Source organism: Sphaeramia orbicularis, chromosome 15, assembly GCF_902148855.1.
Source record: "Sphaeramia orbicularis chromosome 15, fSphaOr1.1, whole genome shotgun sequence".
NCBI lineage: Eukaryota > Metazoa > Chordata > Actinopteri > Kurtiformes > Apogonidae > Sphaeramia > Sphaeramia orbicularis.
Window position 1 is genome coordinate 20059978 of NC_043971.1, and position 10850 is coordinate 20070827.

Consider the following 10850-nt stretch of genomic DNA (forward strand, 5'->3'; position numbering starts at 1 on the left):
TTTCTAGTCAAAATAACTTGTTCCATTGGCAGATTTTTTTTTAATTTTTTGCTTAATTCAAGATTTTTTTTTTTTTTTTGCTTAATTCAAGCAAAAAATCTGCCGGTGGAATAAGTGAAAATTATCTTTCTTTCAAGATCAAATGTCTACAAATAAGTTCTTATATCTCACTGAAAAGTTACTCTTTAGGTGCTTATGTCTCATTTTAAATGTGATGAGATATTTTGACTTGAAATGAAAAAAATACACTTGATAAAATTTTGATTTTTTCCAGTGTGTTCATGGGTTTTTGTCCAGGGTTTGGCTTTAAGGAAGGCCCGGTTAAGGTAACCAAATGTTTTCAGTGCTTCCTTAACCTGCTGTTCTTCCTTCTTCTTCCCTTCAACCTCTATAAGAGTTTCTTTTACTCTGTGGTTGAGGGTTCTGATGACTCCCAGTTTGTGTTCCAGTGGGTGGTGAGAATCAAAAAGAAGATATTGGTCTGTGTGGGTTGGTTTCCTGTAAATGTTTATGGTTAATCCTCTGTTGCTCTTTATATTTTTTGCCATCGTACTGTCATGTTTATTTACAGATGAGATTAGATTAACTATCCAAACATTATGAGATCTTTGCTTCTTGTTGAAATTTTTTTTCAAATAAATAAATAAAATCTTGGTTCCACTGTGAGTCGCAAAATAGTCATATTTTACGCAATACTTTCAAGGGCACTGATAAGACAATTAATCTGGTATGTTTGTTTGAGGCTTTTATATGGCAGAGGACCATGCAAACCCGTACAAACTCTACACAGAAAAGCCCTGCTCTAACTAGGAATCAAACCTAAAAATTAAAACCCCACAACTGATGAAAGTAAGAAGCCCACATTTATTCTATTAACTAAGTGTTTAGCTAAAACTACAATTATGTGATAACTTAAAGGTTTACTTCCACTGGAAACCTAGCAACTCAAAAATAACTCCCTATAGGTAAGGTCAGATCATTTTAATGCTGAAATTAAGTAAGATTTCTACAGCAGTATTGTAGTAAGTATTGTATAAAGTTTACCCAAATTAAAGCACTGCCTTTAGTTGAAAACATGTAATGGACAAATAATAAAAACCTGATAGACAAGGGCATCATCCTGAAACAAAAACAGTAAGGACTATACAAAATTATAAATTACAGCGGCAAAGTAATTCGTCAAAAACATGTCACAGTGAAGTTTTCATAGAGTTATAATATGCATATTATGTCTAGAGTTTGGTGACCAACATTCAATGATAAATTTGATACAAAACTGAGCGTTCACATGTAACTTTATGAAGACAACAGTTATTTTACAGGAATGCAAAACAGAACACTGAAGGGCAAATCTGGGTTCAAGTTTTGGCTGGTTGTATTTTTCCATACACATACACTTTTTATATTGTACAACTCACAACATTCACAGTACATATAATGAAACACAACTTATTGCTGTGTAAGATGTATGTACACGTGTAGATTATAAAACAACTAAGCCTACTCTTTGGACGTGAAAGAGTTCTTTAAGAGCGCAGATACAGTATCTCTTCCAGGGCGCAGATCGGAGCCCGTTGAGGCCACTAGCGGTGTCCGTATTTGGCAGACCAGTCTGTTCGCCCGTGGATGGTCTGCACCGGTGGGCGAGGCAGCACTGGAGTGCTTTTGTTGGCCATTGGCATGTTGGTAGAGCTGTTCATCTGACTCCGGCCAGACCGCCACGTTGCATAATCTAAGACAAACAGAGACAGAGACCGTCAGAGGGATAAAGTACCAAAATACTTGGCTGCTTTACTTAAATATAGTTTTCATGTGTTTGTACTTTATGTAAGTATTTCTTTTTTTTTGTTAATGCCTGTATTTTCTCCTTCCTGTACTTTACAACAGGCTCATCACTTCAGTTACAATGAATCTCTAGGGAATTATTGATCATTTTATTTTGCATTAGTGTACATTTTCCAAACATCAAGATCGAAAAGTACAATAACACATAGAAAAGACAATAACAAAAAACTAAAATAATGTAACAAGTATAAATTATACAAAAATAGGACCAAGGGCCCTATAGTCCAACGACATGTTTAAAGACATTAATTGACATTCATTTGACATTCCAAGATCACTCAAGGTCAAAGGTCATGGCACCAAATGAAAGACCATATGTGACTTTCTATCTATTACCCATAGTAATTATATCAATATCCTCAACTGTTTTGAAGTTATAGCACTTTGAAATGTGTCCCATTATAAACCAATAGGGATTTTTAAACAAAAATTAATTTAAAAAATTTAAAAATCAATATTTCCCAATTCTTTGAACAAACTTGGTAGACCTTACCCCAAAGATATTCCACAACAAATATCAACTCATTGTGACTGATGGTTTCAGAGAAGAAGATTCCTGAAAAATTGTTTACGGACGACAGACGGACAACGGACGCCAACTGATACCAACAGTCCATGGGACCTAAAAATGACCTAAAAGGTGATATAAGACACTAGATTGCAGACAGAAGAATAGTCAATGCCTACTCTTTATAGAATTTAGAAATTTAGAACTTTGTCTTCAGAAACATCCTTCAAACATCCTTTTAACTTCTATACTTTGAGCACATTTCTGACCCTATACTTTTACATTACTTGGATAAAGAAGTTTAATTCTTTACCAGTAATTCTAACAACTACTTGAGAAAAGAGAGTGTACTTTTGTTACATCTGGTGACTGTAACACCTTAGAATGGACATATCAGGGTTACAAAGGATAAAAAAGATGAAAAGAGAAATTTCCCCATCTATCAAACACAGACACAGTTGAATAAAGGAGTCAAACTGATCCTCACTTGATGCTGTTGATTCCACTGAAGGACCCTGATGTCCTCTGTGACCTGCAGAACCCATGTCTTTTTTGTAAAAAGATGGCATATATCCTCCTGGGATGGTATTAGTACCTAAAATGTCAAAAGAAAACAAACAAAGCATATCCATTAAATGGGATCTATGCACAAAGACATTAGCGATGTCAAGAATCTGCGGAGATTTTACCGTGAGCGCCTCTGCTCGGTAGGGTGCCTCCAAATGGAATGGTGCTGTTTCCCCAAAGATGGCTACCAGTGAAGTCTTTACTTGAGTTGAGTGAAACATTCTTTTTTGTAGTAATTCCTGAAGGAAACATGAAGATTATAAGACACAAAATCAACACAATCACTACACTGTCATTCATCCATTCATTTTGACTTAGAATATATTGAGGTAAACTCTAATATTTAATATAGCTGACTAAAAAAAGAGTGCAACAAAATACACAATGATGACTCCGTAAAACAATAAAAATGTACAAATGACTTCAATGAATGTACTACCAAAAAAAGTTAAATATGACTATCAAAAATATTGAATGCCTCAAGGTTAAAAGTAAATTGAGTTCATACAGTGTATATTTAGTGATATCTAGTGGTGAAGTTGCAAATTGCACTGCTCTGCCCTCATTCCTCACCTCTACCTACAATGGATGATAAAAAAAAATCTCTGGTTCCACATTAGGCTCTGTGTTTGTTTGTCTATTCTTGGCTTTTTAGCTAAGTTGATACTGATTTTAGTCACAGGTGCCAATAATAGACCTTAACCCAGGATGCTGAAACATGCTGGACTCTTTCAATGACAACACGCTCCCTCTGTAGATTTAAAAGACTCATTCTACAGTAACTAAAAAAATTCTCATTTTCAGGTCATTATTCACTACTGAAAACATAATTATGGTTATTATACTCTAATTCTGTAATTACATCCTCCTAAATCCCTGTAAAATGTAAATCTCTTACTCTAAAACGTTAAAAAATTTGTGTAAATCAATTCCATAATAGGTCAAATGTGGGCATTGCACTTGTATTTAGATGAAGAGTTTGATGAAAGTGCTTTATGTGCTACACTGATTTGTTTCAGTTACACACTCTCCTTCGACACACATGAATTGTCTGTTAGAAGTGATTACGTCGTGTTTTACCAGGTAAATATCTCGACTGCCTCAAGTAATGCTGTTTAGCAGAGGCGGTCCTTGATGGCTCCTGGTAGCCTGTAGTCTTGTTCAGATTCAAAGGTCCATCTTCCTGGGCTTTAGGTCGGCTAAAGTCCAAAACGTTTCCATATCTAAAAGACAGGCGTCAATACTCATCACATTTACACGTTGAACATTGTGTTTACATGTCATGATAATAGCAATGATTTCTCTGATCTCCACCTGCTCAGTGCGTCGTCTGCCTGCCTAGACTTCTCTGAGAAGTTTGTCTTTCCAATAATACTGAGAGGCATCGGCTCAGTTTCGTCATATTCGTCCCAGTCTTCACCCTTTAGGTGTCCTGTGCCGTGGCCCCAGCGCCGGCGGTTGCCCTTAGGTTTGAGCTGGTAGTTCAGTACATTTGTATTCTCTGATGGCTGTCTCGTCTGCAGGAAGAAGAGTCAGCCATGATCTACTGTAAACTGAAAAGTGATCCACTTAAAGCAAATGCAGCTCTGGAAAAAAAAAACTGGAGAGTCCACTGGGTTTACTATTGATGGGTAATGTATACATCTGAGATAAATGACCATTAAAACTAGAAACTATTGACATAAATTCTCCCAAATCCCAAATAAAAACACGATTTAGAGAATTTGTAGATTACAAGCAATCAAAATAATTTCATTTCAACATCACAATAATGGTTTAACTTATTTGGCTAATTTTCAATCATAGTTTTCATGCATTATGTCATACTTTGTTTTTTCACTTTGTCGTTGTCAATCCTACAGGAAAAACACAAACAGCTCAACTTTGGTTGATAGATGAATATGGCTTTTATTATTCATTTGTTTTTCCTTTAACTAATGCTCCAACCAGGCCCTTTCCTGTCATTTTTTTGTAGTCACCATACTTATGATTCAGTTTTTAGGTTACTTTAGTTTTGCGTCAATTGTGAAAGCAACTCATAGTAAAAGAGTGTGTTTTTTCATGTTTGAGAATCCCAGTTGTCTCAAAATAGAGGACATTCCTAATGTTTTCAATGATGTTCGGTTCTTATTACACTCACTTGGATGACAATGTAGGAAGAAAACTGTGTTGCCTTGGTTACGTGTGCTCACCTTGCTCTGGAGACTCTTGTCAACAATGTAAGGAAGGTGGCTCTGTGCTGTTCCTTGTGTCTGCTCTGGCTTCAGAATGTGCTTGGGTTGCTGTTCTCGGATCAGCTCTGTGTGCCGTTGGTACACTGCAGCCTGAGCGGCTGCTGATACGGGGGATGGCTGGATCTGCTGCAGAGGCCTGGAGGGGGAGCAGTGCTGGTTGGGAGGTGGGGGCTGGGAGGGGGGCACAGGCTTAAGCAGCAGGGGCTGCTGCTGCTGCAGCGTCTGCTGGGACTGTAATGGGGCCTGCAGCGGCACCAGGTTTGGCTGAGGTCTGCCCTGCTCCAGGATCTGCTGAGGGGTGCCCAAAGCCTGGCCCACATGGAAGTAAGCGTACCTGAGAGCCTGCAGAAGAAACAGTTGGAATAACAACAACCTCATATATTTTATCTGTTTGTTCAGCTGTGAGAGCTATAAAAACACAGAGTGGGTTCTAAAATACCTGAGCAGAAGCTGGTCTCTTCTTGGGATCCCACTGGAGCAGGTCTGTCATTAGATGAATTGCATCTGCACTGGCATTTGGGATCAGTGTCTTCAGACTACTGGGGACACACTGCGGCCAACGGAAGTTCATTGCATTTGCCAGCAGATATCCTTCTGGCCAGTCATTCTACAGGAAGAGGGAGACTCTTTTACACATCAATTCACATTTAAAAAGAAAAATCTGTAAAAGTCACTGTCAAGTATAACTCCATGAATATTTCACTTCAATTAAAGGATTTAGTGTATTTAAATTACAACATGACATGAGATGAAAACTGCATTTTACATCACATATCACAGCCAGTGTTTTTTTTTAATGAATGACAGTAATTGGAGAAGCAGTATGGTAATAGTTAAGTACAATTGGAATACTTGATACAAAAGCATACTAATCTATGATAATTTAACAGAAATTAATTCTTAATTTTTACTTTAAACTAACTATATGATTCTCCAATACTATTAACAGAAGCTGTAAAGCAACAGTTCTGGAGTAAAAGTACCGCTGACAGACAGACATCAATGCGAAGTACTAGCATCTGTAGTTATTTTCCACCATGGGTTTAACATTATCAAGTTGGTTTTGATACAAACAGAAGATGCGTCCCAGTCACTGAGGCAAAATGGGCTGTTCTTTTTAAAAATGTCTTTCATCAGTGAAGTATGTTACCTTCTTTGGTGTACCCAAGACCTGGCAAATCTTGAATATAGTGTCTACTTCGCTAGAGCCAGGAAATAGAGGGCGGAGGGTGTACAGCTCTGCCATAATGCAGCCCACTGCCCACTGGTCAATAGGCGAACTGTAGGATGTTGATCGGAGGAGCACTTCAGGCGCTCTGTACCTGTTGGGGGGGAAAAACAAAGAACTAAGCACTAAGGACTAATTTCTAAGAACTTTTTGAACCATTACACTTTGATTTATAAAGTGTACTTTGATTTATAAGAATACCAGAAACTCACCATCTGGTTGAGACGTAGTCTGTGTATGGTGGTCGAGATCTGATCTCACGGGCGAGCCCAAAGTCAGCTATTTTCACCAGCTCTGGGCCCATACACAGAAGGTTCTCAGGTTTCATATCCCTGTGAAAAAAGCCTGACAGACATACACACATGACCATCTCATATAGAACCACAAACAACATTAAAACAACAACAACAATATGTGATGTGTTGCAGGTAACTCAGCTCGTAAACAGGCATACCATGTTTATGAATGAAGGCAAGGCCCTGTAGTATCTGAAACATAATGTTCCTTACAGCAGACTCAGGAAACAGCCGAGTCCTGCAACAGACAGTAGAAGTGCTTCAGAAACTGTAGGCATTCAGTAATTTCCTAAACAGTAAATCAGCTGTGGAACTTAACAAATAAGAATTGTACGTACCTGTCTTTCATTAGCTGATACAAATTTTCCTTCATGTACTCAAATACAAAGTACAAGTGATCATTTTCTCGAATTACTTCCTTAAGTTTGATTACGTTTGCATGGTTGAGTTTCTTTAAGGACTGAAAGCAAAAAGAGGCATTAAGTAAGGATGTGTGTATTAGAGAAACACAGAAATAGTAGCAGTAATAAGCAGTGAGTCTAACCATGCTGGTCAATACACACAGGTCACTGCAGCACATTCAAAAGCAAGTCCCTACAGCTACAAAATAAAAACAGTTGTCTTTAAACACAATGTGGTTTGGGAGATAAACACTGCAAAGGTGGGATTTATGCTTTGGATATAAAAGGGGAAAAATAATATTGAGTAGTAGAAAGCAGGATGGAGGAGTATGCACTGGGATGATACAGGTTTACCCATGCTACATTTTAGTAAGGGGAAGCCGTAATGGGACTTTAATATTTCATAGCTTTACATGCTGTATTGATAATCTAATTTGCAGGGCTCTATGTGGCTACTGACTTCAACACATGTTCTGCTGCGTTAAGATCAAGCTCTAGGAAAAAGGGAAGCCTACGCCAGGGATGGAAACCAGAGCTGAAAAACCAACAGCACACAAAAATCACCTTCTACTCTTAGAGCGGCTGTGTGACTGCGCTGTGAGGAAATTTAGATGATAAGATGTTGAATTTGTGTATAAACAAAAGACAGACACCTTTTGACATCTGGAGTAAAATGTACAGCACATTAGTCATATCAACATCATATTTAATTATCCACAAACAATGAAAATATCATCAAGTCAATACAACCAGTGTTGGGAAGATCACTTTTAAAATTTAACCTGTTACAGACAACATATTACTAAAAGTCTACCATAGTTATTTTCTAAAGGCCATAGTTAACTGTTAAACGGAAGCTCTATGGCAAAGTACTAAGTATTCAAATGATAAAAAAAAAAAATTTGATCACTGAACATTATACTTAACAGTGTGGGTGCACACAGCGGGAGATGATGGATCATCACGGATTCATCAAGCTATGGCCTCATTCATTAAGAGTCTAAAAATTATTACATTTGATTGCCCATAATACTTGCTTATTACTTTTCTAACAAATGTTTTAACCTGAGCAATAAATCTGAAATGTATGCATATAAAAAAATTAAATCAACATGTTACAGTAATGTAGAGCCCTTTTCTAATTTCAGAGGGAATACATAACTGAATTTTCACCTCTGTTTGACAGAGCTATTGATGCCTCTACATTGCCTAAAAAGCCTATTTGGATGTAATCTCTTAGTAACCACTAACATTTTGATTTGTAAGTACTTGATTGGATAACTCTTATAGATAACTAGTTTTTCCCCAACACTGATTATAACTTCATTACTTTTCAATAACTGTCCTCTACTATTTGCATTTTGTCCTCAGCTACAACATTGTGTATCTTTGTAACTGTGTAAATAACTCACCTTGACCTCACGAAGGTTCATGCATTCCTCCCAGGAGTAAAACTTTCTTTTCATCCTGAAAAAAATTGTTTCTTAATTACTAGATGTCAAAATGCAACCTGATGCCTTTTTAAAAAAAAAAAACAAACAAAAAAGCTGTTGTCATGCGTTATGATCACAAATCATAAAGGTCCCTGAGTATGTTTTCAGTTACCATGCATAGTTCTGGTAAGTATTACAAAAGGGCAGTCATAAAACACAGTTACTATGTACACAATTCAAAGGGTGTGGAGAAAGACAAACACACTATCTCTACAGACTCACTTCTTTATGGCGACTAGTTCTCCTGATTCCAGACTGCGGCCAAGGATGACTGATCCATAGGTGCCATCCCCAAGCTGTCTGATGGTCGTGTATCTATTCATTATGCTTGTCTTTCCATACCATCGTCTGGGGGCAGATAATAATTGGGTGGAAAACGGAGATGTTTTTGCCTCCTGCTGCTGAATGCAACCAGATTTTCCTGTGACAACAGCAGAAGACCTCGGGCAGAGTTGGAGGACTCATGATGTGATTGGCTTGCCTCCTGCTAGCTGTTAGACAGATGGATACCAGATTATCTATACTGATAATAATGCATAACATCTCATTTAAATTCACATATTACAACAACATGGTAATAGGTCTAATATCAGTCAGAAAAGATTAATCTGAAAACTTGTTTTATGACCATTACTGGGTCCATTTTGCTGACCCTTACATTTACAGTAACATTACACTGGAGAGAGACATGAAAAACAGTTTGTCAGTATGTTATCTTAACAATTACATCTTCTTGAGATACAATTACAAAAATTCTCTTTTTAAATGCTCTGGAATCCCAGTAACACAAAAATAGATGTTCCCCACCCACATATGGAGAAGAAGTGTTGTATTTTGAAGAAAACATCTGTTTTTCAACCATTTGCATTTCTATAATGTGCTGCTTATATATTGCTATCCAATATATGATGTAAATAGCATTATAAGAGAAGTTTTCTACTGGTGATATGTCAATTGTGTTACATGCGACAATTTTTTGACAACCTCAGACCTACCTATATTTCCTGTATTTATATAATCAGGCAAATGATTAAGCTATTTCTTGACATAGACAAACAATGACTAATAACTTGCAGTGCATGTTTAGTGGGATTTTGGAAAATCCATATGCCTTTAAAACCGCCACTGTATGATACAAACCCTTATGGTAAAGAAGCGCACTGAAACTACTTTAAAAACCACCAAGTGCTTATTTTTGTGTATTTATAGGGCCATTAAGTTGTGCAATATGGTAGTTTATTTTTGTAAGAAAATATATATGTTAAGATTTTTTTGCATCCTTACAGTGGATGTTTTTGTAAAGTGACTCTAGTAACATTTGCACCATATTGACCCATCATCCACTAGCATAGCTTAGCTAACCTATACGTTACTCATATTAGCAATACATGATGTACGTACTGCAACGTTTCCTTTACTCATATTTAATCATAACAGAATACGAAGCTAAAGAAATGTGTTTGTTGTTTTATCTAATATGTCATTCACAGTGCCGAGCTCTTTATAACTACTTATCAAGGTTTATAACATTACGCGGCTAGCTAACTTTAATATTTACTGGTAGATTTCACGATTATCTTAGTTTAATGTACAGAGATAAAGATGCGATAACGATCATTTGTTTTCATCACTACAATTCTAGGGGATTTCGCTCTGTAGTGACTTGCAGCTGATGGAGTTTAATGCTCCAATTTAGCTACTGTGTTTCGATTTGTAAGGTTCTTAATTTAGATAATTGAAATTAACGGGGTACAGTTAAAGCTAGCAGTGCTGTAGTGGCCCAGCTGACAAAACAACGGAATGATACAGAGGAACAGACTGTTGACTGAATGCGTCCTTAACGAACTAAAATGTGAACCAGCAGACAACTCTCACCCTTCTCTCGTCAGCTCCACAAGAACTCATAGCCGAGCATCCGTAATCTATGTTCAGCAAATCCTTTTTTTACAGCAAAAGCCAGATTACCGCGTCCAGTGTATGTGTGTGCCCACCACCACAAACATAAATAAATTTCACGCAGGCCCTTTCGCCAGAGAGTTCGTCATCATAATCTCGCGTTACTTTACAACAGTTTGCGGTCTCGTGCAACAAATCACAGCTCTGCTCCGAAATCAGAGAATAAAAGCACAGTAAAATTAATCTCTATCACCTTCACGTAGCAACAAAAATACGATTATATTACAATGTACATTTACTTACTCTTCTGCTAAATCGTTTGCCTTTCTTTGGATTTGTCTACTGTTGGAACATAGTGCATTTGATGTATTACTCTAGCGTT

At 37.2% G+C, this 10850-nt stretch overlaps 1 protein-coding gene across 3 annotated transcripts; it reads right to left on the bottom strand.

Annotated features, from left to right (window-relative positions):
- Positions 1 to 966: 966 nt before the first annotated feature.
- Positions 967 to 10619, bottom strand: cilk1 (ciliogenesis associated kinase 1). Of its 3 annotated transcripts, none has more exons than XM_030156154.1 (14): positions 10448 to 10619; positions 8795 to 9063; positions 8492 to 8546; positions 7017 to 7138; positions 6837 to 6916; positions 6595 to 6727; positions 6305 to 6476; positions 5594 to 5761; positions 5113 to 5496; positions 4235 to 4437; positions 4001 to 4143; positions 3043 to 3159; positions 2841 to 2948; positions 967 to 1732 (listed from the first exon to the last, which is right to left on the bottom strand). In XM_030156154.1, exons 2-14 carry the CDS (start codon positions 8893 to 8895, stop codon positions 1584 to 1586), a joined length of 1935 nt encoding a protein of 644 aa, XP_030012014.1. In that variant the 5' UTR covers positions 8896 to 9063; positions 10448 to 10619; the 3' UTR covers positions 967 to 1583. The 3 variants fall into 3 exon arrangements, with proteins under 3 accessions (XP_030012014.1, XP_030012016.1, XP_030012015.1); XM_030156156.1 differs by lacking the exon at positions 10448 to 10619 and adding an exon at positions 7644 to 7674 and having other exon boundaries at positions 8795 to 8857; XM_030156155.1 differs by lacking the exon at positions 10448 to 10619 and having other exon boundaries at positions 7017 to 7674; positions 8795 to 8857.
- Positions 10620 to 10850: the final 231 nt, after the last annotated feature.

Bases quoted from the DNA above. Each gene is read 5' to 3' on its own strand.
- cilk1 (XM_030156154.1), bottom strand. From the start codon at position 8,895: ATGAATAGATACACGACCATCAGACAGCTTGGGGATGGCACCTATGGA. The intron at 7,139-8,491 runs GTGAGTTATTTA...TTTTGCTTTCAG, and splicing joins TGAACCTTCGTGAGGTCAAG to TCCTTAAAGAAACTCAACCA. The intron at 6,477-6,594 runs GTGAGTTTCTGG...CCCCCCCAACAG, and splicing joins GACTACGTCTCAACCAGATG to GTACAGAGCGCCTGAAGTGC.